Raw genomic sequence first — 27779 nt, 5'->3', positions numbered from 1 at the left:
GTGTCTAACTGCAAAATCTGTACATATCCTGGAAAATGGACAGTGTCAAAGTCGCATGCTTTCATTAATGTTTGTGTCATATGTAATTCAATCACTGGATCATACTGAAGGCGCTTACTGTTCCTGAACTCTGATAAGATGACTTTCAGGACAATCCATGTTAGTGGCTTAGATAAATTGCCTGCTGCAATTTCAGCAAGCGGAGTTCTGCTCAGCTGCCTGTAGTACACATTGCTGATTCCTTTTGTGAGGGCACAGGCAATCTTTTAACGATAAGGCTGACGTGCCTGTCGAAATTTTGTTTCCCTTTCACTGTGTTGTATTTGCCCTACTCGTACAACATCAATTGTGATGTCATCATTGCCCATTGGTTTGTGTCTTGTTGTCATTATGTATTTTACATTACAGGAACTGAAGGTACTGAAGGTAGGAACTGAAAGTACAGACTGCTTTAATCATCAGAAAGTTTTTTTTCTGCTGTTCTCTTTCCTGATGCATTGGTATTTGAAGGCTATTGGGCAGCAAGGATTTATCTTCCTGAACTCCTGAAGTTTTAGGCACAGACATAATCTTTCTTAATCCCCTTTTATCCTGAGGTGACATCCCAGGCAAGCTTGCCCCCTGGGAATATTCACTGTGCTCTTCAGGCTTTTTTTCTGATTCTACACAGATTTTTTCTCCTTCAAACATGTCACCACTGTCTGTGCTGCCGTGTGCAGCCCATGCATCTTCTGTATCTTCTGATGGACTTCTGAGCTTTGTGTTGCCTTTCAAACTATGTCCCTCACTTTGACTTGAAATATTGACTACAGATTGTGTACTGTCATCTGGTTTGGAATCCTTACCAATACTCACCTCCTTCTGCGCCCTAAGCACTTGGATTCTTACTTTTTTTCTATCTTCATGCCAAATCACTGAGAACCATTTCCTGTTGCTGGAACAATCCTCCCCAAGGACTCTGTTTGACAGTGTTGACCACATATTGTCGTGCCACCTATTTTTTTTTTCTATCTTAGAAAACTTCAGAAATTCTTTGATCTCATTCCCTACTCCACCAGCCCTTGACCACAGGTCTGGCCTCCTACTCCTCTGTCCTCTTTTAACATGTGGCATTGCCAACAATCTGAAAAATAGGGAACACATCTGAATGAAGTGGAAACATAATTGAAATTCAACTCCCAATGGCTGTTAATAGTGTAGGAGTGCAACAGATGTACAAGTCCATTAAATGTTTTTATTTCTGTGTTTAATTTTTGAGGGACCCTATATTTTGATATAGCATCAATCACAAAACAGCATTCTGTCAATGTCATGACCACCAGCCAGGGGAGATCAACTCACAAAAGAGCTAACCAGTACCAGCAGCGGGTTAATAATAACATGTGTTAATCCACCAGCACATGCTCTACTGTGCAGCAAGCAGCACTGTTTTAACCATTGTAGCGGCAATGCTTGTTAATAAGACAGAATTAAGCGTTGCTGTGCTTTCCTAAATGAGGCCCCATCTCACCCTCCATCTCTGTGGTGCAGCCACAGAGAAAGTATTCATGCAGGCTGATTAAGATGTTTTCTTTTGATAAGGGACAGCTCCCAGACGGGGATGCACTTAGCTAGGTCTAACCTCACCCAAGGAGAAAATCAGGCGCTCCAGTCTCTCCGCAACAGGGATGATATCGTCATCAAACCAGCGGACAAAGGAGGTGCTGTTGTGGTGTGGCGTAAGGATCTATATATCTTTGAAGCCTCTAGACAACTAACTGACACTTCTGCCTACCTCCCTCTCCAACAGGACCCTACCACTGACTACCAAAAGGAAGTGGTATCCACCATTTCTCTTCTTATCAGCAGTAATGAGCTCCCCCAGGAGGCATACCGGCTCATCATGGAACATCCACAGGTATCTCAATTTTACCTCCTCCCCAAAATCCACAAACCGGACACCCCTGGATGCCCCATCGTATCAGCATGTAACTGTCCAACTACTTACATCTCAGCCTTTCTCGACAGCCTCATGAGACCGCTGGTTGAAGATCTTCCCTCATACATCAAAGACACCAACCACGCACTCCAACTTTTTAATGATTTCCAATTTCAGGGTACCGAATGCTACATTTTTACCATGGACATCACATCTCTGTACACCGTCATTCCCCATAATGACGGCCTTACAGCCCTCAAGCACACGCTGGACAAACGCACAGTACTTGATCCACCCACCCACACCCTGGTACGCCTTGCAGAATTGGTCCTCACACTGAACGCATTCTCTTTCAATAATCTTTTTTACCAACAGGTCAGTGGAGTTGCCATGGGCACCAGAATGGGACCCAGCTATGCCAATATTTTTGTCGGCTGGGTAGAAGAATGCTTCTTCGCTTCCTACACTGGCTATGTCCCTGACCTCTACAAACGATATATTGATGACTGCGTCGGTGCCGCCACATGCTCCAACGATCAGCTTGAGTTCTTCCTGCACCATTTCACCAACTTCCACCCGTCCCTCAAATATATGGTTAACATATCTTCCACTACTCTTCCGTTTCTAGACATCAACTTCTCTATCAACTACCCCCGACTGTCCACTTCAGTTTATTACAAACCCACGGATTCACACAGCTACCTCCTGTACAGCTCATTTCACCCCAACCACACTAAAAACTCTCTCCCTTTTTCACAGTTCCTTAGGTTACGACGATTATGCAGCGACGACATCGACTTCGAGAACCAAGCCCTCGAAATGTACTCATTTTTCATCAACAGAGGATACCCCAGCAGTGTGATTGACAGGGCCCTTGCCCGAGCCAAAAACACCCCCCGGACCATCAACCCGATCAGGAACTCCTGCCGTAACAACCGCATTCCTTTGGTGCTTCCTTACCACCCTAACACACTTCCTATCCCCAGGACCATTAACCACAACTTTTCCATCCTACAGGATGATCCCTCCATTGGGGCCCTCTTTTCTGATCGCCCTATCATTTCATATCGCCGACCACCTAATCTGCGTAACCTCCTTGTTCACAGCTCCCTTGACCGCCCTAAACAACCATCCACACCTGGCACTTTTCCTTGCAACAGAACTCGCTGTATCACCTGCAAGTACACAGCCACCACCACACTCATTTAAGGCCCCTCAGGACAATTCCGGATCACCCAGACAGCATCTTGTACCTCCAGCAACCTTATTTACTGTATCTCTTGCAGTAAATGCCCAGCCATCTACATTGGAGAAACAGGAAGGAGACTCGGAGACCGCTTCAGAGAACACGTCAGGGCTGTGAAGATTAAAGATCTCTCCAAGCCCATTGTTTCTCATTTCACCTCTGACGGCCACGACCACTCTAATCTCTCCGTCTGTGTTCTCAAAGACGGTTTTCCGAACTCATACATCAGAAAGACCACCGAAACTAAAATTATTCTACAGCTAGGATCACACATTCTCCCTTCCCTTAACGACAGACTAATGTTCTTTTAAATTTTCTCCATTCATTGGAAGTTTCATTTCACACCTCTTTGCACCCATTCTGACTTCACACCTCTTGATTGGCCTCTCTTTCTGTCCCCTACTCCCGCCTCTCACTCCTCCTCCCTCCCAACCTTTGTTCTCCCGCTACTTTACCTTTGCCTACTGCCCTGTCTCTCTCACACCTGAAGAAGGCTCCACGGCCGAAACGTTGTGTTCTCTTTCTTCTTTTTTTCAGCATGGAATAAACCTATTACTTGTTCCTTTGCAGCCTACGCATGCTGACGCAGCTACCCACCTGAACTACTGCACTTAGCTAAGCCTGGCTATCATGATCAATGGTCATCCATTGGCGCCTATCTGTCTAGGGAGTGCCAGATGGATATCTGGACTGCATTCCTAAGTGTCAAGAGTAAGTGACTCATATCTCACCTTGATCAACCAATCAGGGACTGGCAGGGCGTGGTAATACCACGTGGGTCTCCAATGCCCGCCAAACTCTCAACCAATCAGCACACATCTGTGTCTTGGTCAAAAAGGGAGAGCAAGCTCAGATCGGGGCTCTCCTTGGCCATTTTCGCGCATCCTCAGAGACAATCACTTGACAACTGCTGTTGTCTGCAAAGGGACTTGGACTTTGTTCTAAGCGTGAGGCCGAGGATCCCGTACGTACTCAGAATTCTACCAACGTGAATGCTCCGCTGGATCAACGGCAGCCTACAGTTGGACCCTCGTCGACAACCTGAATAGCTTATTCAGAAGCAGCGCTGGATTGGGAACGAACCAGCTTCTTCCCGGGCAAAAGAGTGACTTGTGAGGACTCGCGGTCACACTCTGTGCATAGAGACTTTCTACTAGCCAGCCTGACCTCTGGTAGATCCCCTCGGAGCAACGACTGCCCTGCGCACCGCAGTCAGATTCCTCCGCCAGTCCTACTCCGAGCTGCACCTCGACTGGTTGGCCGGTAGCCAGAGGACGCCAGGACAACGCCCATTGGACAACTGCTGGAACAGAGGCTGCAACAGAGCCTGTCAGCTGGTTTGGTGTTCGTGCCGGGAAATTCCAAATCCATACACAGTGGATAAGTAAACCCCATGTTCTACATTGCGTCTCGAGAATTCAATTGTACCTCAACACAAGTTGTTATCAATTTAATTCATGAGTAATGTATTTACTTCCGAGTTTAGAGTAACAGTGGGTAATAACACTGATTAGCGATTTGGTAACCGAACGATATATATTGACATATATTCTCTGTTGTGTATCTCTTTGTGTTTGCATCTCTTCAAAATTATATACCTTGTATATTGATAACCCTCACAGTAAGGTCTGCTGCTCGTATCCAGGCAGACTAGTATATGTTTGGTGCACAATTTATATTAATAAATGTATCTTGTGTATTGAACATGTGTGTGTGCGTTGTTAGTTGTTCTGATGATTGATTTTCTAAAAGCCACAATGAACAACCTCGTGATTACTGCTACAATTAAAAATTGTCTCAGTACACCCATCAAACCTCTACAACACACAATAGTGCTGTTCACCTGGGGGGATGAGCTGACAGACACAACCATTGAGCAGCACATTGAGAGAAGAGGGAAGGAGCTCCAGTGTCTGGTGGAGAGGTGTGGGAACAGGTATCATGTTTTCAACAACAAGAACAGGGGCGACCACACTCAGGTCACAGAGCTGCTGGAGAAGATAGAGGACATGTTAATAGAAATGAGTGTCTTTCCTTACATGATGGACAGAAAACTTCTGCAGAAGATAGAGAAGAGGAAGTCGGCCAAGAAAGAAAGGAAGAAAGTGGTCGATGTAGAAGAGGAGGAAGAGAGAGGAGCTGGAAGAGTGCCTGTCAGGAGGAGACACAGTAAACTCTCTCTCTCCTACATCACTGACCCTCTGTACGACACACTGACACACAGCTCTCTCCTACATCACTGACCCTCTCTCTGTATGGCACACTGTCACACGGCTCTCTCTCCTACATCACTGACCCTCTCTCTGTACGACACACTGACACACAGCTCTCTCTCCTACATCACTGACCCTCTGTCTGTACGGCACACTGACACACAGCTCTCTCTCCTACATCACTGACCCTCTCTCTCAAGGTCCTGTAGGAATATTAGTGCGAATCACGAGTTCACAACAGGAAGAGAGTTCGCTCGGATTCACTGACTGTCCCTTCTGATCCAGGATGATCCACACTTTCTCTAGCAGTGTGATTAGACTTCGATATGAAGTAAATATTCTAAAATACAGGAAACAGAGGGATCCTGAACACACAGAGGAACCCAGATGTCTGCACACCGCGAGAATCAAAGTGAACTCTAAACACAGTGAGCAGCATCTAACCAGATCCATAACGAGCCCATAATCATGATGATGGTGTCAAAACAGCAGTCAGGTCGTCTCAGAAGATCAGACAGCTATATTCAACAGTTTGTAGCACCTGAGATACTGAGACAGACTCACGCCTGTCACTCTGTGATGCCCAGCTCTTTCTTTCAACAGGTCCAGCAGCTGAGGAATATTCACCTGGGGCACCTGAGACTGAGGGCTCACTGTCTGGGATACCTGAGACTGGGGGCTCACTGTCTGTGGGAGATGAGCCTGATGAAGTTAGCAGAACCAAAGTAAGTGTTTGTACCTCCAGGAAAAGTCTTTACCTTTACACCTGTGACATCTCATCTCCCACACTGGAGACACACCTGAGTCTTTACCTCCACACCTGTGACATCTCCTCTCCTACACTGGAGACACACCTGAGTCTTTACCTCCACACCTGTGAGATCTCCTCTCCTACACTGGAGACACACCTGCCTGTATCTTTACCTCCACACCTGTGGCATCTCATCTCCCACACTGGAGATACACCTGAGTCTTTACCTTCACACCTGTGACATCTCCTCTCCCACACTGGAGACGCACCTGAGTCTTTACCTTCACACCTGTGACATCTCAATTCGTTTTCAGGTCCCAGGGAACGTGACTGAATTCAGTCCTGAAATAAAATTTCAGAACAAGAAGGAAACCTACGGGTACCTGATATTTTGGGCTTTTTTGCCATCCTTTGCTTAAAAAGCAAAAATGAGATTAAAACATAGGAAGTCCTGAACATCACTAAAAGGCATAATTTGAGGCCGAAAGACCTTCAGGACAAACAGAATTCCAGAACACACTGCTCGATGTTACATACAGACCCCTTGTTTGTCTCTTTATTTTAAATGTACAGTTTCCTGCCCTCCCAGTGAGGAGCTGCCAGATGTCAGTTCTGCTCACTTGCACGACAGCGGTCTAGGTAAACTCCATTTCCCACAAGGCCACTGGTCTACTTCCTGTGCCACTCCTCCCTCCGATTCGCTAAGCTGCCCGTCAATCATAATGTCATCCCGGTCCAGCCAAGTATCTTGCGGTATCTCAGCAGAAGCGCTCCGTTGCCATGGCAGTGGACTCGCAGTTTATCTTTATGAATAAAAGTCAGCAGAAGGGATTTTCACAGTCACCTCTTTTTCCAGAGACTCGCTCTCCTGCAACCTGACAGCTTCACGGAGAAATGACACTAAAATAGATACATTGCTTCAGTCTCGCCCGTCACTACGGTCTCCTGTGTACTTTCACACCAAACTGAAACTTTAACACTCGGAGCACTCATATCACGTAACATTAGTCCTTAAAACAATAAGGAGAGGAATTCAGTAGCTTCTTCTTAGATAAGGATAAACATGCCAAGTTATTGAATATTCAGTTTTCTCACCAAGTCTTATTGTTAACAAAACACAATGGCCAGTTACCTGACGATAATTGTTGTCATTAGACAGGAAGGAGAGGTTGTCTCTCTTAGACTGCAGTATGGAAGTGTGGAACCTCTATATTTCTGTGTCTCCAGTGTCAGTGCTGTGTCTTTGTCACACAGTCCTGCCCCAGTTCTCTCTTTGTGTCACTGTACTGCAAGTGTAGAATTTCTTTATTTTGTCTCCAGTGTCAATGCCCTGATGTCTGTGGTGTCCCCTGTCTCTGTGCAGTGTTGACAGTGTGGTGTCCTCTGTCTGTGCAATGTGTTGACAGTGTGCTGTCCTGTGGTGTCCTCTGTCTCTGTGCAGTGTGTTGACAGTGTGCTGTCCTGTTCTGTGCAGGTATCTCTGCCCGTCCGAGGGTCAGTTCTGGTGCCGTGTCACTGGGCTGGTGTTTGTGATGGTGTCGGGGGACGAACTGGAGTATCAGGCCACACAATGGGACATGGCGCTCCTGTCCCCCACTGGCCAGCTTCCTGCAAGACCCCTGTTTGACATACACTGCCCCCAGGAGGCACTGACGGAACTGCAGCTACCTCACTGCGGGATCAATGACCGTGAGTCTCAGATGATGTTAACAGTTTCTGCATTGACAGTGAGTACAGCTTCAGCTCAGCTACAGCAGGAGACTCTACCCTCTACCAAGGAGTCTGGTGACAGTTTGCCCTCTGTGTAACAGTGTGAATGAAGATGTGAGGTTGATTCTGGGAAATGCTCGACTCATCCCTCTCTCCAGCCTCTTGAATCTGTTCCAATCCATTACTGAACCTCAATCCCAGGGCTTCGTTACTGACCCTTAATTAATCTCAGTTAACTGCTTCATTACTTTAATTCAGTTATTCATGGCCACCGAAGGCCATGTCACATCGTTAACAGAAATAATCAGTGATCTTCAGCCCTAAGTGTCGTGTCATGTCACTAGGTTGAAAGATGAGCTGGAATGGAAGTCAATGAGGAGCAGAGCTGGCTCTTGTGAGCCTCTCCATTCCGGCAGTCCTCTACTGTGGACGTGACTGATTCGTCGAATCACACTGGAGCCAATGTCCTCAGGTTTAATCAAGACAAGCTCCTCCAGCATTGAGTTGATGGTCTCTGGTTTACAAACCCATCTCGCTGACTCGGCACTTGAGGCCTAATAGGCAAAAACTAACCAAGTCGGAACCGAAGGTGGTCCAGCTCCACAAAGGTGCTGCACCCACTGCTCTGAGCCCAAAGTCTTATCGCTGAGAGGGATGAGTCCTTGGAACAAACAGGGAACAGCTGGGGTGGAGTCCTCTGAATCGTGGGGCTCTCCTACTGGACTGGAAGCTGTGAAGATATGAGCAGTCTTACAACAAACAGCCAAAGGAATCATGACTGACTCAGTGTCTTCCTGCAGGCAGGAGTGACTTCCTGTCGGTGGCCCATGTGAGCTGTGGTAATCTTGAGGTGGTGTCACCCCTGGGTTTGACGCAGACCCACGTGAGGGTGTCCATCGCCGGACTGTCCCTGTTGGGCCTTGTGAAGAGCCTGTGGGACTCCAGCATCCTGGGACAGGTGCTGCTGTTCCTGCAGCTGGGGGATGGCATGGACCTGCTACCCAAGTTGAACGTGATGTGCTCCCTAGCGTGTTTCTCTAGCATGACTTCCTGGCGTGTTTCTGTTCCCCCGTCCCCAGCAGTGTCACCCTGTCCTCTCCTCTCCTCCACAGGTCACCGAGCAGCAGGACTGCAGCAGCACCCTCATTAAGACGAGCTCAAGCTGTAAACTGACACCGCAGGCGACGTACAGAGTGTCCAGCAGCAGCAAGGAGATTAAGATAATCCAGGTAATGGTTGTCCTGTGATACAGACAGAGATCACCGGCCTTTATGACCCAAACTGCTGAGAGAGCATGAGGAAGAGATTGAAAGATCTACAAAGAGAGAAGCAGGAAAGACTCGGGTCATGAAAGGGTGATCTGAGTATCATCAGTGTCATCAAAGCAATGAAACAGGTGGGTCCATCCAGCAGATACACAGAGAAAGGAAGGGGCCCCAGTACTGACCCGTGAATAACACCAGAGGGGGAGAAGGCCAGAGCCTCACCAGGACACTTGGAAAAAGCAGTTCAAGGGACAAGAAGAGAACCAGCCAAGAGCAGCACCTGAAATACCCAGGACAGGAAGAGGATGTGGCCAGCCATGTCAGAGGTCAAGTAGAATTGGGATAGTGGAGAGAGAAGCAGAAAGCAGAGTCACAGAGTCTGTAGAGGGAGTCCAGCTGACTTCATGCTCAAAAAGGATTTGTCTGTGTGACAGACTGCTAGCTCTTTAACACAGCGTTACTGTTGCTCTTCAAGTCCGAGTGCTTTTACTGCAGTTATGGCCCGAATTTCCACCCTACGTTTGAGGTGTTCCTGGCCCACGGTGCAAGGAATCTGGTTCTCGAGTTGCTGAAAGGCGCCACAAAGGAAGGAGAAAAGAGGGTGTGGAGGAGCTTTGTGCAGCTGCCAGGTAACAGATCTACTGAGAACATGGTGGGTTAGAGGTTAGTATGACCTGCTAGTGAGTGTGACAATCATGCCAGGCAATAGCTGACTTGAGATGCATCTTGTGTGTCCTGTGGGTGAATAGTGTCTTTACGGGAGACTGTGTCCTGTGGGTGTTTTGTTGTTCAGGGTGAACAGTGTCTTTACGGGAGACTGTGTGTCCTGTGGGTGAACAGTGTCTTTACGAGAGACTGTGTCCTGTGGGTGTTGTGCTGATCAGGGTGAACAGTGTCTTTACGAGCGACTGTGTCCTGTGGGTGTTGTGCTGGTCAGGGTGAACAGTGTCTTTACAGGAGACTGTGTGTCCTGTGGGTGTTGTGCTGGTCAGGGTGAACAGTGTCTTTACGAGCGACTGTGTCCTGTGGGTGTTGTGCTGATCAGGGTGAACAGTGTCTTTACGAGCGACTGTGTCCTGTGGGTGTTGGGCTGGTCAGGGTGAACAGTGTCTTTACGGGAGACTGTGTGTCCTGTGGGTGCTGTGCTGGTCAGGGTAAACATGTCTCTGTCTCTTTCTCTCTCTGCAGTCCCTGCTGTTCACACCAGGACCCCAAAGACTTCTGCACCTCAGAGTGAGTCCCTCCATCCTCTTTGAGTATCTGGAGCTGGTTCCTTAGCCCTTGTGTAGGAGCAGCCAGTATAAGGGTGTCTGTGTGTTTGTTTCAGGAATCTCGCTCATCAGCAGAGAGGAGTGGGTAGGAGCCTTGAATGAAGTGATCGAGGAGCTGGAAGCAGATGAGTATAAGAAGCTGAAGAACATTCTGCACCAGAAGGGGATGCCCCGGGGTACACTGGGAGACACCGAGAAGCAGGACCTGGCCCACAAGATCGTCTCCCATTTGGGAACGGAGGCGTCTGTTCGCGTCGTTCAGGAGGCCATGGCCAGAATTCCTTGGAACAATGTGGCAATACAGGAATTACTGAAGCCCTTTGTGGAGCAGCTGATAGAGATGGAGCATAAGGACACCCCTGTGTGACTACAGTGTTTCACCATGAGGGAGTCGCTCCTCTCTCGGCTCACAGTGACGCCCCTGAGCCACACAGAGAGAGTGTGAGGAAGATCACACAGGCTCCTCTGAGCCTGCACTGATCCAGCCCATGAACACAGCAGAGCTGCCACTCTGTAGCTTGATTCCCTCAGAGCTCGGAGCTCAGCAAGGCTTGGAGACTGTAAGGAAACCAGGACGCTGCTGCTGTGTGTGGAGGTTGTGGACCAGCAGGTGACGCTGTTCCCTCTGGAGCTCTGTGACCCAGGACAGTGACCAGGGACACTGTGCTGTTGGAGGTGCTGCACTTCAGATGAAACTTCTGTAGCACCAAGGCGTATCATAAACATTTCCCAATAATCTCTGCCCTTGAGTGAACAACAGTCCAGCTCTGCTGAGTCCAGCCCTTGGGAGTGTGTCCGAGGTGGGCTTCTCTGATGAGCACCAGGTCCTGACTCCAACACAAACCAGTGGATCCATTTTGACATCTCCCATGACAGGAAATACTCATGTGGACCCATGCTGGTGGGGTGACGGGTCTCCTCTGGAGTTGAGCTCTAGCTGGGGGTAACCGATCAAACATCTGAAAGATGAACAGCAAATGAGGAGCCTGAAGAGCTTTACCTGATGACGTCACAGCCAATCAGCAGATGTGATCACTGGATTTGAAAAGGTACCAAACCTCCGCAGAGACTGAGGGAGAAGCACCAGAAGGAGCTGCACAACCACCTCCGCAGGATGGAGGAGGAGATCCAGACACGAGAGGAGAAGATCAGAGCGCTGGAGGAGTGGATAGCAGAGCTGGAGGAGAGGCTGAGGGAGGAGAGGGATGAGGGGAGGAGGAGAGAGCTGGAGGAGGAGCTGAGGAGAGAGAGAGGGGAGAGAGAGAGGCTGAAGAGAGAGATGGAGGAACTGAGAGAGGAGAGACACAGGAGGGAGATGGAGGAGCTCAGGCAGCGCTATGAGGAAAAGGCCAGAGAGGAGGCAGAGAGACACAGAGAGACTCTCCAGCAGGTCAGTGTGACACAGTTCACTGCAGGAGGGAGATAGAGGAGCTGAAAGAGACAGTAGAGAGACACAAAGGGACAGTAGAGAGACTCAATTCAGTTGTAGACAGATACAGTAAAGTAGTTTGGTATTTCAGTCCCCCGAAGCAGAAGAGACATACAAGAGAAACAGGAGTGTGAATGAGAAGCTGAAGCAGCACAAGAGAGAAAGGTCACAGAAGATGATTGAGAGAAGGTGTTGCTCACTTAAAACATTCTCTAATCATATGAATGTATATCTTATTGATATATTTAACCTAAATGAAATGAATTATGTTTAAAGAGAACAATAACAGCAGCTTTGCTCCATCCCAGCTTGTATCCAATCACAGCAGCCTCCCATCTGAAGCCCCTCCTTCTTTCCTCATCCCACTTCCTGTTCCTGTGGAGACTCCAACATGGTGGAGATAGTATCTTATCTCAATACTTCTCTTGAAGAAGGCTCCTTTTGCCAGCATTATTGTGTAATGACATGTGATTGTTGAGTTGCCAAGTGCCTTGAAAACGTTTACAGATGAAGGTTTTTCTATTAACTTTAGTCAACTGAATTCCAGCTTTATCATCCTCTGTTGAAAGATAAACATTACCAAGAAAAGGGACAGTACAATAGTGTTACTTTATGTGCTGCATTGAAATGTTGAGATTTAATGTATATATACAGTAATTGGAAGAAACTATTGAGATGTTTTACTGTGTATCAAACAGTATTTGTGTATAACGATCTTTCTCCTCTTTTTATACCTCATCAGTTTAATGGACCAATATTCTTAAGAGACTCATCAGAGAGGTTGGACTCCAGATTCAGGGGCAGTGAGACTCTACACTGGGCACTGTCAGGTGATACAGACCAGCTCAGGGCTGTTAACCCCAGCAGTCTGTAAAGCCTGATAAAGACTCATCAGAGAGGTTGGGCTCCAGAGTCAGGGGCAGTGAGACTCTATACTGGGCACTATCAGGTGATACAGACCAGCTCAGTGCTGTTAACCCCTGGTCTTCTGTCCTTGTGCTCCTCTGACCAGTCCAGACTGGGCTCATAATCATTATACACACTACAGGTTACACATTATTTTGGATATATTTCTACTCAAATAATCTTGTACTTCTACCCAACTGTGGACATTTTACTGGAGTGATTACAGTAAACTACTGTACCAGCTTCCTATAAAGTCTATATAACACTGTACATCCCTGTATTCAGCACTAATTATACAAAGTATGTAAAGGGTTAATTGAAGAAGCTTTCAGAAGCACGGAGTGAAAAGAGAAAAACACACTCGTGTGTAACATTGTTGTGAGTTCAGTGAAGTGTAGTTGCAGTGTGGGGAATTGTCCTGTTCAGTCGTGTGTGTGTTACAGAGTGTGAGACAGTTTTTAAACGGGACAGTGTAACATTACCTGTAATGAGTGTAAAGATGTATGAGCCTGAGAGGAAGATCCGCGATACCAGCTGCAGTTCTTCTGTCCTGTAAGAACCTGTGGAATCGCTCCTATATTTTTACTACCTTTTCAAAAAATAAACCTTTAAAAAGGGATCTCGTGTGGGTTTAATCTCGGCGCGCGCCTCTGACTACAGCCCTCACTGGAAGGGACCTGCGTGACGTCAACACGGCCAGGCTGTGTAGGACTCGCAGTGTAGACGCGCGCAGGAAGTCGCCCAGGGGGTTATGGGAATTTTAGTTCGTAACTAGTAGCTATTGCCTGCTGTGGTGAAGCGTTCAGACAGGGTTACATATAGAGCGAACTACCTGCCTCCATGAACTTATTTAAATCAGCCGTGAGTGAAAACACCAGGCTCATATAACTGCTGTGGGACTGAAGTACCATATAAGGTATTGTAACGCATACGGCCGACAGGCACTGTGTAAGAGCCGGCTTACCAGAGCGGTGACGTCACTGCCCTTCCCTGTAATAGCAGGACCACAGCCGCTAGGCTGAGGAGAGGTCTCTCTTTAGCTCACCGGGCTGGGTCCCAGTTGAGTGACGCTGGAGTCCTGGGTTTGAGCCCCCGACGGTGTGGGGCTGACCTGATGTGGCAACGGCGCCCGCCTGAACCCCGTTGTGTTACAGTATTAATAAATATTTATATATAAACTACAGGCTCAAAGAAGCTTTGAAAAGCTGGAAGTGATATGAGAAAACAGTTCACACTAATGAAGATCACTCATATTTAATACAGTCTCGATTTAATAAAGGAACAAGTAGCATGTTTATTCCAGGCTGAAAGAAGAAGAAAGAAAACACAACATTTCGGCCGTAGAGCCTTCTTCACATCTGAAACCTGTTACTTGTTTTATCTTGGAAAATATATATTTTTTTATTTATTGTTGTTGTCATTCAGTAAAGTGCTTTGAGAAACCACCTTTAAAGGTGCTATATAAAATAAAATAAAGTAGATTATTATTATTATTATTATTATTATTATTATTATTATTACTATTATAAAACACACAAAAACACGACCCGGCGCTTTAATGTCAGCTCTTGCACACTCAGCTGTCTCCTGTCCTCAGCTCGACCTGCAGACCCACACGAATTGGACCTGTCAAACCTGCTGTCGGGCTGCGGCGGGTTTTTACTGAAGCGGAATGAATCCGGATCGTCAGCGGCCCCGTGGTCATGGAAACCGGACTGACCGAACTGCCCTCCCCTGCTGGTCTAATAATAATAATGTAACGCTTACGGCCGACAGGCACTGTGTAAGAGTGATGTCACCGCCCTTCCCTGTGATAGCAGGATTATAGCTACTGGGCTTTCTTTGGCTCACCGGGCTGGGTCCCTCCAGAGTGATGTGGGAGTCCCAGCTTCAAGCTCATGACGGTGGGGGGCAAGGGTGCCTGCCTGAGCCCCTGTTGCGTTACAATAATGATGATGATGCCAGTCGTCTCTCTCACCCATGTCCACTGGTCCGGGGGAGTTTGAGTCTCTCTGAAAGACTGTCTTTCTCTCTGGGAGCGGGCCCATCTGTGTCCACCCTCCTGTCGACAGCAGGCCGCTCTTTCCCCTCAGGAGAGGAGGAGCTGGAAGAGGAAGATGATGCAGATTCACGGCTTGGAGTTGATTTTATTTTTATTTTATTTGTTTTTTAAGAATCGAACAGCCGGTCCGCCGAAGCAGCGAGATCATTCAATTGTATTATTATTATTATTATTATTATTATTATTATTATTATAACATTTGGATCTGGAAGTCAAACTCTTCACACATCCTCTATCTCTCCGCTTCTCACCTCAGTGTCTCAGACTCAGTGTTTCCTCTTTTAGTTTTAATCACACGCTCTTCGGTGCTTATCAAATACATCTCTATATGTGCTTCAGTATCACTGATTCATGACTCGGTGAAGAAAATAACGCGATTTACCAACACGTACAGGACAATTTGGGAAGATAATAGTTATGCCCTGGTGAGTTAATCATTAACTGAACCCAGTAAATATTTTATCAAGAGCCACTGAGAGGACAAAGTCAATACAGATCCCGGGACACTGTATGTGAGAGTAGAGGTGTGGACCCCGGTGTCCTGACTGCTGGTCAATACAGATCCCGGGACACTGTGTGTGAGAGTAGGGGTGTGGACCCCAGTGTCCTGACTGCTGGTCAGGGTTGTTGCTTAGTTCGGGTTCAGTCTGTACTCCCTAAAGTCCCTCTCCTCGATTACAGGTGGGATGAAGTGGGGTCCTTGACTTTAAAGTGCTTTGGGGATCCTTTGAGATAAACCTTCCAGAACCCCAAACAAGAGAGTTTACTTATGAAAAATAATAAAAAAGTAATTTTATATTCCTAAGTGATTAGATACACCAGAAATGTTCATATCAGGTGGCGCCCAAGTCTTCATTCTGCCCTGGTGATTTAATCATTAACTGAACCCACTAAATATTTTATCAAGAGCCACTGAAAGGACAAAGTGAGTTTTCTCTTGTTCTAACTGTCAGAGTGTTGGTAAGGGAGTCACTGAGGGTCTCTTCTCTGTCACAGAGCACAGCAGTAGCTGGAGACGTTTCTTCCTGTCTGCTGAGAGTTTGTTCTGTGTGTCAAATACACAGGGTCTGAACTAGGAGAGAGACAGGAGCTGATTTACTTTCACTTTCTCCAGTGAAGATATCTGAGATTGATATTATAATCATTGGCAGAGTGGTGGCTCTGTGGCTAAGGATCTTTGCCTGTGGGTGAAAAGTTGCTGGTTCAAATCTTGCAGTTGGCAGAGGAATCCTACTCTGTTGGGCCCCTGAGCAAGACTCTTAACCTGAACTGCTCCAGGGGCACTGTACAATGGCTGCCCCTGTGCTCTGAATCTGTCTTTTTCACATACCCCAGCTTGCTCTCCATGAGACACACAGACAGGGAGAGAAGCTGGGGTATGTGAAAAAGACAAATTCCTAATACAAGAAATTGTATATGGGCTAATAAAGTTATGTTATAACTCAAGCTGTTTGGAATTCACTAAATATTTTAATAATGTGTTTATTTAAGGTAAATTGATTGATGTAAAACCTGACTGTTTGCTGATGGTATTGGATTTACACTATTAGTATTCATGATGCTCAGACACTCAGATATGATCGTTTCTTGTTTGTTGCTCAGAGACCGTGTTTATTGTACAGTTGATAATACCAGAGAGGAATAAGTACAGATGAACAACTGAGGAATTTATTTGGCCCATAATTAGTAGTGATTCCAGGTTCTCATGCAGCTGTTTCTCCTGTCCTGACTGGAGGAGCTCATCCAGCTGTGTCTGGTGAGAAGCTAGGGTATTGGCCTCAACAACATAGCTGGGCCTCTTTGGCCTCCCACCCCCCTCTGTGTACAGTAGAGCCTCCTGTCCTGACTGGAGGAGCTCGTCCATCTGTGTCTGGAGAGAAGCCAGGGTATCAGCTTCAACAACATGGCTGGGCAGCTTGTTCCCCCCTCCAACCCCTCTCTGTGTACAGTAGAGCCTCCTGTCCTGACTGGAGGAGCTCATCCAGCTGTGTCTGGAGAGAAGCCAGGGTATTGGCTTCAACAACAGGGCTGGGCAGCTTGTTCCCCTCTCCCACGCCCCTCTTTGTACAGTAGAGCCTCCCACTCCTAATTTTTAGTCTTAGTGTTGCTTTGAGATTCAATGTTAATTCTGAGGAACACTGAGGTGTCAATATCTAACTGGTCTTTAATGATGACTAACTGTCACTGAGGATGTTGAATATTTTGTATATATGTGGTTCACTATCTTCACACTGTCAGTGTGGGACACTCCCTTCAGACTAAAGAGACTCAGTTCCTCCAGCTTGTCAGTTTCACTGTTTTTAAACTAACATCATGCTAATTCTTTTCAGTATGAATCACAGTAGATAGTTTTTAAGCGGTTTGAAACTATACAACACAGAGATTTCCCAGCCAGGTGGTTGAGTTCCCAGCCAGGCGGTTGAGTCCTAAACATTTCTTTATGAAATGTGACATTTTAGACTCACTACTGAAGAATCAGGATGGACTGAATGATTTCACAGTTTCTTTACATGTATTTTTAAAATAAGGTGGTATAAAGTTTCATACTGAATACAGGAGTCCCATATGTGTCTGAACTGCTATTGGACACTCAGAGTGTTAGTAGGACTCTCCAGAATTATTGGCACCCTTGGTAAAGATAAGCAAGGAAGGCATTGGAAAAAATGTCTTTGTTGTTTATCAGATGAGAGAAATCTAACTTTTCAGTGAGGTTAAATTATTCTAAGAAAAAAAAATCCTTATGAAAAATAAACGTACTATTGAGAGAACAGTTAAAAAAAATATTTGATATAAATTGTAAGAATGTTGTAAAAATACAGTTTGATTAACATTAACATTAAGAGAACATTTTTGTATACCACAGAGAATACAAAGAAAAATAATTTCAATAATCTGTGATTTTCCTCTCTCACAGGGCAGGGACAATAGAAAAGATACAGAAATGTTTTTGTCGTAAATTTTAAATGGGAAGAAGGGTGAAAATATCTGTGATGAAAACTTTATAATGTAAACAATCTGTGATCTTTTTCTCTGACAGGGGAGGGATGGGCTGATTCCCATGAGGCACCACAGCGTCTCTCAGAGATCAGGATCGTGCTGCTGGGGGAGAGAGGGTCTGGGAAGAGCTCAGCAGGAAACACCATCCTGGGCAGAGAGGAGTTTGACCCTGAGAGAGTAACTGAGGAGTGTGAGAAGAGACAGGGTGAAGTAGCTGGGAGGCAGGTCACTGTGGTCGACACTCCAAGGTGGAGTTCCTCTTTTCCACAGAAAATAAGGACTGATCCACAGCGTGTCAGAGAGGAGGTTGTGCGCAGTGTGTCTCTGTGTCCCCCAGGACCCCACGCTCTCCTCCTGGTCTCTCCTGTGACCTTATCATTCACAGAGAGACACATAAGATTATTGGAGGAACAACTGGAGCTTTTCACTGACAGAGTGTGGAGACACACAATAGTGCTGTTCACCAGGGAGGATGAGCTGACAGACACAACCATTGAACAGCACATTGACAGAAGAGGGAAGGAGCTCCAGTGTCTGGTGGAGAAATGTGGGAACAGGTATCATGTTCTCAACATCAAAAACAGGGGTGACCGAACTCAGGTCACAGAGCTGCTGGAGAAGATAGAGGACGTGGTGGCAGGAAACTATGGGCAGTACTTTACCACTGACATTAACCAACTATACACTAAACTGGAGACATACAGTAGAGAGACAGAGGAGCTGAGACAGAGAGAGGAGGAGAGGCAGAGAGAGACAGAGGAGCAGAGACAGAGGGAGGAGGAGAGACAGACAGAGACAGAGGAGTTGAGACAGAAGTTGGAGGAGAGACAGAGAGAGACAGAGGAGCTGAAACAGAGGTTGGAGGAGAGACAGAGAGAGACAGAGGAGCTGAGACAGAGGGAGGAGGAGACAGAGGAGCTGAGACAGAAGTATGAAAGAAGGGAGAGAGAGAGAGAAGAGGAGCTCAGACAGAGGTTGGAGGAGGAGTGGAGCAGAAGAGAAGAGGAGCTGAAGGAGAAGATGAGAAAGACACTGAAGGAAGAGGAGCTGGAGAAAGAGACAGAGGAGCCCAGACTGCCTGTCAAGAGGAGGAACAGTATAGACCTCAACCCTCCCAGCAGTGAGTGTGATTGATGCTGTATTACTTAGTCACTGATCTTACTGATCATCAAACTGAGATTCAACCATCTTGTTTTCTGTTAGGATTTAAAATAATACAGTGCTCCGCTCTGTACTGCATTACTAACACAGTGGCACACAGATCTATGTCTGTTTAAATCCTCTGTGCTGTAATTGAACTGTTTTCTATCAGGGAGATTAGATTTAATCCATCACACAGCAGCTCAGTCTCTGTAATCTGTTCCTCAAGACTGTCGGACCAACACTCAATCAATCAAGGTTTATTGATCGATGCACGAACAGTACAGCACACAGCCGTGTTGTCGGCATTGAAATGATTTGTCCACGATCTGGTTAAAGGCTCGTTAAGAGGGATAGAAGAGTTGGAGGACAGGAATTTATAGGGGTTAACTTTAGGATACAATAAATTACACAATTGCAATTTATTGTACAGATTGTGCGGTACTAACACAAGGATAGGAGGTATTTAGGTATTTAGGTGTCCTGACAGTAGTAGGGTACAGGGTAGGAGGTATTTAGTGCTCTTCGTAGGTGTCCTGAGAGTGCCAGTGCCCCCTGTCAGTTCAAGGAGGTAACTGCAGGTGTCTGCTGTGGTTGGCTGTTCAGCAGTCTTACTGCCTGGGGGAAGAAGCTCTTCCGACACCTGGTGGTCTTGGTCTGTATACTTCAGTACCATTTTCCGGATGGTAATAGAGAGAGCAAGTTGAGGTTTGGGTGACTGGGGTCCCTGAGGATGGACCTGGCCTTCTTGAGGCATCTAACATAGTAGATATCCTCTGTGTTTGGTACTGCGCAGCTGGTAGTGTTCTGAGCCAGTTTCAGCACCCTCTGGAGTACCTTGACAGGTACCTTGAGCTTGTGAGTGGAGCAGTTACCACACCAGGCAGTGGTGCAGCCGGTTAGGATGCTCTCAGTGGTGCAGCTGTAGAAGCTGGTCAGGATGTGTGAAGGCAGGCTGAACTTCTTCAGTCTGGGGAGAAAGAACAGACGCTGTCTTGTCTACGGGGTTGGTGTGGTGGGTCCAGGTCAGATCGCCTATGATGTTGACACCTAGGAATTTGGGTGTGGGTGCGTGGTCTGTTTCTGAAGCCTATTTCTCTCTTCTCATCCTCTGAAGTAAAGACACAGTGGACTCTGACTCTGGGTGTGATTAGTTTCAGAGTGAAATACCAGAAGGATGATTGCACTGGACTGCACACTCTCCTAGAGTGCTGTTCTTCACTGGATTGAAGGGATTACCTTTCCTTCTTCAATTATCTTCATTCCCCTGTAACAGTACAGTACTACAGCATGACTGTTGTTGCTTGAGGACAGTATATAAACACAAATTTTTAAGATGAAACTTGAGTCACTTTGGAAAAAAAGTTCTGACACAAGTTCATACAAAAGAACAAAAGTTCACAAAATCATGAACATCAGGTAAAACTTTGTAGTTACTTGATGTCAAAAACTATAAGTTTCTTTTATAATGACTTTTAAGTTTTGACTCTTGAGCAAACTGAACCCTTCTTATCTGTGGAAAGGTTGGTCTCCTCTCGTGTGTAACCTCCCTGATGCTCCTGTCTCTCCCCCTGTTGCAGTGAGTGAAGGAGACCCTACAGTCGAACCCAGACTCCAGCCCCGCCCCTCTGAGCTGAGACTGGTGCTGCTGGGCAGGACTGGTGCTGGGAAGAGTGCAGCAGGAAACATCATCCTGGGCTCAGAGGAGTTTCCCTCTGAAGCCAGCAGCTCTGCAGTCACTCAGGAGAGCCGGAAGGGGACAGGACAAGTGTCCGGGAGACAGGTGACTATGGTGGACACTCCAGACTGGCTCCACACCGGACTGTCTCAGGGGGACAGGAGACGGGATGTGGGGCTCTGTGTTAACCTGTCTGCCCCGGGACCCCACGCCTTCCTCCTGGTGACCCCACTGGGCCGATCCTCAGGGGAGGAGAGGAGGACACTGGAGACAGTCCTGGAGATATTTGGGGAGAGGGCCCTGGAACACACCATGGTCCTGCTCACCCACGCTGATGAGCTGGCCAGCAGGACGCTGGAGGAGTCTGTGCACACAGGCAGCACGGAGCTCCAGTGGCTGCTGGAGAAGTGTGGGAACAGGTATCATGCCCTCAACAACAAGGACAGGGGCAGCACTCAGGTCACAGAGCTGCTGGAGAAGATAGAGGAGCTGGTAGCAGGAAACAAGGGCAGCTACTACAGCACTGAGACGTACCAGGAGGCCGAGTCCCAGATCAGACAGAGGCAACTGCAGATCCTGAGGGAGAGGGAGGAGGAGAGACTGAGGGAGAAGCACCAGAAGGAGCTGCAGAACCACCTCCGCAGGATGGAGGAGGAGATCCAGACACGAGAGGAGAAGATCAGAGCGCTGGAGGAGCAGATAGCAGAGCTGGAGGAGAGGCTGAGGGAGGAGAGGGTTGAGGGGAGGAGGAGAGAGCTGGAGGAGGAGCTGAGGAGAGCGAGAGGGGAGAGAGAGAGGCTGCAGAGAGAGATGGAGGAACTGAGAGAGGAGCAGGAGAGGGAGAGGGGAGAGAGAGAGGAGACACACAGGAGGGAGATGGAGGAGCTCAAGCAGCACTATGAGGAAAAGGCCAGAGAGGAGGCAGAGAGAGACCTGTACCTGGTGAAGCAGCACCTCAGCACAGGAGCAGTGATACTGGGAGCAGGACTTGGGGCAGCAATAGGGGCCATAGCAGGAGCCCTGAGGGGCCCAACAGGAGCAGCAGCAGGAACAGTGATAGGAGCTGCAGCAGGAGCTCAGATAGGAGCTTTACTTGGAGGAGAAACCAGAGCAGCACAGACTCACACAAAAGAGCACACACAGCCTGCAGATACACAATAACACACACAGCCCACAGACACACAAGAGCACACACAGTCTGAGCTGAGAGAGAGCTGAAGACACTGAGACAGGAGCAGGAGAGGGAGAGGAGGAGCTCAGTGTTATTCGAGTGACAGAGAGATACAGACAGACACTGATACAGAGAGGCCATTCCATTTGGTTCACAATTAAGGTGTTTTTCTAGCTGATAGAGTTTCCTGATAAGGAACAACTCCCAAGGCTGAGACACATCAACCACCCTAACAAATGGTCATCTCTGGGGCCTCACTGTTGGAGATTCTAAGGGAGAGTCTTATTCAAAGTTGTTTACAACACTAAGGTCAGAGTGCATGGTTACTCATCATCACCCAATCAGGAACTGGTAGGGCAGGTTAACCCCACGTGGGTCTTGAATGCCCATGAAACTTTCAACCAATGAACAGCCGTAGTTCCTCCAGGGTAAAACAGGCAGCACAGGACTTAGTCAGTGCGCCTCCTGGACATTCTCGACTCAGCACCTCCTGACATCCTCAGACTCAGCCCGGACTACCACGTAACAGCCAGTGTGTCCGAGTGCAGGACTTTCCTTTGTTCTAAGAGTCGAGAACGGAGGTTGCCAGCGTGTAACCAAAGGATCCACCCGAGGTTAGCCCAGCAGCAAGCCTCGTGAACCAACCGTGAAAGCTCACCTGATCAACAAGTGAACTACTGTCGGAACTCTGGACAGCTGAAATCAGCATTTAGAACTAGCGCTACATCAGGATTGAACTGGTCTTCTTCCTGTCTAAAGAGTGTGACCTGCTTGGACACGCAGAAACTCCTGTGCAGAAACTCTGCTAGTAAAGCCAGAACTAACTAGCCGGTCTTCAGAGAGCATCAGCAGGAATCTCTCCCTCCTTCTCCCACACCGCCAGCTGCACCAGCACTGCCTGTCACTGGGCCAGAGGATGCTGATTGGACAGCGACAAGCCTGCCACCACTGTTTGTGTCAGCGGGAGATCTGAATACACACAGATTGGATGAGTATTCGACATTCTGCATTACCGCTCGAGAATTCAATTATTACCTCAACCTGAGTTGATATCAATTTAATTCCTAAGAGTGATGTACTTACTTTTGAGTATCTAGTGTAGAAGTTGTAATCGAAGTTCATTTACGATGAAATACGACGATTAAATGAATGAACATGCTGAACATATGTCCCTCTTGGTATTTGTAACTCTTCGTGATTGAGTATACACCTTTTGTATTCTGCTATCCCTCACCATAAGATCTGTTATGTTTATATGCACATTTTATGTATTAATAAATGTATTTTCGTGTATTAGTACTCGTGTGTGTGCGTTGTTTGAGTTATCCCGCAAGGTTGGATTCTAATACCATCAAAAGGATCATTTTGTGACTTACTGCTACAATTAATAATTGTCCCAGTTAAGCACAAAACCCTACATTTACTGGTGCCTCGTGAGAGGATGCCTACACTACTGACATCCAATTCAAATCTATCAGTGGATAGACCTTTAAATCTTTACTACTGGATCTGGTTTTCTGAAACTGTGACCTTAACATTGAGATTTTACTTTTAAATGCAAACAATGGTATCCGTCTGCCTTTTCACACCATAGCTAGTTTTATAATCGAAAGAGTAGCTAAACTGAAACGATAATTAAATTGAATGGTATAAAACTTAATGCATTTCTTGAATTTTAAAATAAAGAGTGATTCAATTGTGTTTGCACTTGTGCTGTAATAAGAAATAATGTTGAGATATTTTATAAGTGAAAATACTTACATTAATAAATTGTACATTATTTCCCATTCCAGGTGTTACAGTAAATGCTCTGTAACCTGTTCTCTTCGGTTTTAAAGAAGAAATATTCTGTCTAGAAAGCTGCTAATGGTAATAAAAACAATGTTATAATTACTGATATATATTTAGTTCATATATATAGTTGCTAATTATATATATATATAATTGTATTATCAGAAATAGCGACAAAATACTGTAAAAAGAGCAAAGGGCTAGAACACAATAAAGCAATGATGAATTTTTATTTTATATATAACACATACAGTTAAATGAAATACATTTGTGAATATAAAATGTATAGTTGCATGTTGTGTAATATTTTGATATTTTGCTATTAAGTTAAATTTGTATTATCTTTAAGTAGTGCAGATGGAATTTAACACCTGAGTTCTTGCAGAGCTGCAACACACAAGTCATTTCACAGACAATTTACTGAAACTGTACACATTCAAATATATTAAATCATCGTCTGCCTTAATTTAAACCCAGAACTCTACACAAAGATTAAATTCTGCATTAACTGTAGTAGTATCCGTAATTGAAAGAATAGCGAGTAGAACATCAGAATTTCGTAAAACTAGCAATATTCTATTATTATTTTGAGCTCTTCTGATTCTTTGTGTATTTGTTTTGTGTCTCTAAAATGACTTTTAGAAAATAGTCACTCTCAGAAAATCAAAATGGAAATAAACAAAGTATGTATTTTAACATATATAAAAGCAACATCTGTCTTATCTACTGTCACTGTTTCATATAATGTGGAGTTTCACCCCGATTCTCTGTTTAATTTTACTTCAATAATTTAAGAGGCTTTACCCAAAAGCACACAGACAGTAATACAGCAAATGTATCCTAAAAATTGGAACACCAACCACCTTTGACAACCTCTGGAGATCTTTATCCTGACTGCCTGTCTGAAACAGAATCAGTGCCTCCTTCTGACCAAGCTCAGAGGTCAAATAATAGTGGAACACTTACTAGCAAGAGAGAAGATGGACAGGGAGCTCTCCATTGTCATCAGGACAGAGCGCAGCTGAGACCCCTGTCTTCACCCCTGAGCCCACAGGGCAACTGAGCTGCTGCTCCGCACCCCAGACCCCCAGTAACAACACAGCCCCCCGCCCCGCCAATCACACACAGCACTGCCTTTTCAGACTGACAGCAGGAACCTCTCACACAGGCGGAACGGCCAATCACACAGGGCCCTTTCAGTCTTCTCCATATATATCAGAGACACATCACTGTTTCCTCTCCCTGAAGACACTCCCAGCAGCGCGGAGGAGAGGAGAGACAGGAGCAGCTCTGTGTCTCACTGGAGGAAACACAGATACAGATACAGACAGCAGAGCTGCAGGTGCTACAGGGGCAGGAAGAGATCAGAACTAAAAAAATCATCTTTGCAGTTGTAGACAAGTATTATAGATAGATAAGACTTTATTGATCCAGAAGGGAAATCATTGTAAATCAGTATCAAGACAATCAATTCTGTATACATGGTCCTGTGTGTCTTGCTGTCTGTGTTCCCTTGTTTCATTGTGCTGTGGTCACTGTAGTGGACAGTAGATATAATGACAGGGTTTTTTGTTTTTTTGGGGATCTGGAAGTACTGCAAAGGACAGTGGTTTTAATTAATTTATTTCTGGTTTTCTAGTTGCTGTAGTCACTACAGTTGACAGTGACTTTAATGACTGACATCAGAGGGCTGAGACTTGTGTGAGTTCTGGGAGCTGTGGTCACTACAATGGTTAGTGGCTGTAAAGAATATGTGTCTGAGATTCTGGCACTATGGTCACCACAGTGGACAATGGTTTTAAAGACTGAATGCCTTCAGATTAGAGATTTGGATATTTGTTCTGAGAGCTGTGGTCTTTATAGTGGACAATGACTACAATGACGGTAGAATTGTGCTGACCCTATTTCTTCCTGTGGGTTCCTGTGTAATTGGGTTCTGTGGTCACTACAGTGGACAGTGGTTTTAATGGCTGTGTGACACAGGCAGTGTGCAGTGACTAGTGTCCTGAATATGGTCCTGTGTGTCTTGCGGTCAGTGTCAAGCAGTGTCCAGTGACTGGTGTCCTGCAGTGAGTCACAGAGAGGTTGTTGTCCCTCCAGACAGCAGTGTTGTCCTGGTCAGGGACAGTGTGAGGACAGCCTGTCCTCAAGGGGGCAGTGAGGTCACTCAGGTATACAGAGACAAGGTGGACTGAATTAGAACTGCCTTTCCAGTGCCTTTCCAGTGCTATAATCAGAGACCAATAATTTAAATGAAAAAGAAAGAAAAGACCAGCAGTGACTGTCCCCTCTGTACTGAGCCTGGTGGACAGCATCTTTTCCAGTCCCTCAGACCCTGAGTCTGTCCCTGTGCAGCTCCAGTCTACACAGATGTTCCAGCCCCTCCAGCTGTGGCCCCAGTGTCTCTCTGTGTGGAGCTGGCTGTGTCAGTGAGACTCTATAACAGCACAGTGGAGCTGAACTGATACTAATACCCTGATACACCCCCAGGCTGAACAGAGTGAGACCACCACCTTATTAGTAATAGTGGTAGTAGCAGTAGTGTCAGTGGCAGCAGTATTTGTAGCAGTAACAATACCACTTGCAGCAGTAATTAAATTAGTACTAGTAGCTTTAGTAATGTTATTAGTTAGTAGTAGGAGTAGCAGTAAAATCTTCTTAGTTGCAGTTGTGTCAGTGGCTGCAGTAGTAGTAGCTGTGGTAGCAGTAGTAAAGGTAGAAGCATTAGCAGTAGTAACAGTAGTAGTATTATTCATTATGCTGTATTTTAACTCTACAATATTGCAGAGCTGTGTTGCAGCTTCACTTTAAGAACTACAGCAGCAGGAGCAGAAGAGCAGGACTCTTTTGAAAAACAGCAAAAAAAAGTTTGAAAAACAGCAAAATGAAAAATCAGTCACCCAGTGAGAACACATCTCACCTCCTCCTTATAAGCAGTAGTAACAAGTCAGTGGCAGCAGTAGCAACAGTAACAGTGGTAGCTTTAATAGTATTAGTATTAATAGTAGAAGTAGCAGTATAATACTAGTTGCAGTTTTAGCTGCAGTAGTAGCTGTCATAGTTGTAGTAGCAGTAGGAGCTGTAGTACTAGTAGCAGTATCAGTAATAGTAAGAGCAGCAGTAGTACTTTTTGCAGCTTCACCATAATAACTACAGGAGCATAAGAGCAGGAGTTTAGAAATGTATACAAAAACAACAAAATGATTAATTAGAAACACTCAGTCCGTGTTAATACAGCCGAACAGCTGTGATTTAAGGCATCAAACCCCTGTTTGGCAAGGATGAAAAATGTTAATATCATGACATGACAACATAAATGTCCTTCTGTAAAAGTTGTTTTCAGCAAACCTGCACTTTCTATTAACTCTCCTCCCTGTCTTTAGGAAATGGGCCTCTTTCCACAGAGCTGTACTGGAACTAAAGGTCAGACTCTGCAGTGAGTCTGTGGTTTGTGCTCCTCTGAGCTCTTCCAGCACAGGAAGCCAGGCTGTACTGTGAGGCTGTGGGTGTCAGTGTGATGAGGCAGCTGAGAGCTGAGCTGTACAGAAAGACACACAGGGAGTCCAGTGTTCAGAGCTCCAGTGCTATACAGGGTGACCCTCAGTGTCCTCCATTCCCTACACAGCTCTCTCAGTGTGTTTCTCATGGATGAACAGGAGGGGCCGTTCCTGTCAGAATGGAGGCTGACTCTCAGAGCTCCAGTGTCAGTATGAGGAGAAGCTCCCAGACCTGACTGCTGCCAGAGCCTCTGAGCCTGAGTGGCCATGAGCACTGAGCTCCTCAGCAGCTGAGAAAAGCCTCCTGTCTCCTGTGGTCACAGTGTGGTTGAACACCTGCACTGTCTTCCTGCTCCTTCTCCTCTCTCTCCCCCTTCCTGTCTCTCTCGCTGAGTGTGCTCTTATCTGTCCATCTCTCTCTCCTCTTCTCTCTGGCAGTCTGTGCAGAGTATCTGAAGGGGATGTACCATCACTTGGCAAAGGAAAAAAAATCTCAGAAGCAGAATAAAAAAACACTTCTCAGTCAGATTCACAGCTCAGACTCACACACAGAGCTCTGGGTCCCTCAGTACTTTACCCAAACTCCCCCCTCCTGAACAGACAGAAGCTCATCTCCATACTTTTCTTTATCCCGACAGTCCAGATCCAGAGGACATTCAGACAATCAGTGCTGCTACATGAATAATATCAGACAGAACAGCCTGGACTCAGGTCACATCTCCCCCTTTTCTCCT

The 27779-nt window shown here is 46.3% G+C and overlaps 2 protein-coding genes across 2 annotated transcripts; both read left to right on the top strand.

Annotated features, from left to right (window-relative positions):
- Positions 1-7645: 7645 nt before the first annotated feature.
- On the top strand, positions 7646-10741 carry LOC148825605 (uncharacterized). The gene is made up of 6 exons (XM_088926331.1): positions 7646-7817; positions 8639-8865; positions 8921-9073; positions 9579-9732; positions 10292-10336; positions 10431-10741. Exons 1-6 carry the CDS (start codon positions 7661-7663, stop codon positions 10739-10741), a joined length of 1047 nt encoding a protein of 348 aa, XP_088782457.1. The 5' UTR covers positions 7646-7660.
- Positions 10742-11689: 948 nt separating this feature from the next.
- On the top strand, positions 11690-22375 carry LOC148825604 (uncharacterized). Its single transcript, XM_088926330.1, has 5 exons — positions 11690-11764; positions 12546-12606; positions 13370-13414; positions 17809-18888; positions 20489-22375. The coding sequence occupies exons 1-5, from the start codon at positions 11690-11692 to the stop codon at positions 21745-21747; spliced, it is 2520 nt and encodes an 839-aa protein (XP_088782456.1). The 3' UTR covers positions 21748-22375.
- The last annotated feature ends 5404 nt before the right edge of the window (positions 22376-27779 follow it).

Source organism: Atractosteus spatula, chromosome 10 (assembly GCF_055471065.1).
Source record: "Atractosteus spatula isolate fAtrSpa1 chromosome 10, fAtrSpa1.hap1, whole genome shotgun sequence".
In the NCBI taxonomy this organism is placed as follows: domain Eukaryota; kingdom Metazoa; phylum Chordata; class Actinopteri; order Semionotiformes; family Lepisosteidae; genus Atractosteus; species Atractosteus spatula.
The sequence above is the reverse complement of the archived record's forward strand: the minus strand, read 5'-3'. Positions and strand labels throughout refer to the sequence as shown.

Excerpts from the sequence above, each read along its gene's own strand:
- LOC148825605 (XM_088926331.1), top strand. The coding sequence starts at position 7,661 with ATGGTGTCGGGGGACGAACTGGAGTATCAGGCCACACAATGGGACATG. Across the intron at positions 9,074-9,578 it reads TTAAGATAATCCAGGTAATG|TCCGAGTGCTTTTACTGCAG; the intron begins GTTGTCCTGTGA and ends TTGCTCTTCAAG. Across the intron at positions 9,733-10,291 it reads GAGCTTTGTGCAGCTGCCAG|TCCCTGCTGTTCACACCAGG; the intron begins GTAACAGATCTA and ends CTCTCTCTGCAG.
- LOC148825604 (XM_088926330.1), top strand. The coding sequence starts at position 11,690 with ATGGAGGAGCTCAGGCAGCGCTATGAGGAAAAGGCCAGAGAGGAGGCA. Across the intron at positions 11,765-12,545 it reads ACAGAGAGACTCTCCAGCAG|TTTAATGGACCAATATTCTT; the intron begins GTCAGTGTGACA and ends ATACCTCATCAG. Across the intron at positions 18,889-20,488 it reads AGACCTCAACCCTCCCAGCA|TGAGTGAAGGAGACCCTACA; the intron begins GTGAGTGTGATT and ends CCCCTGTTGCAG.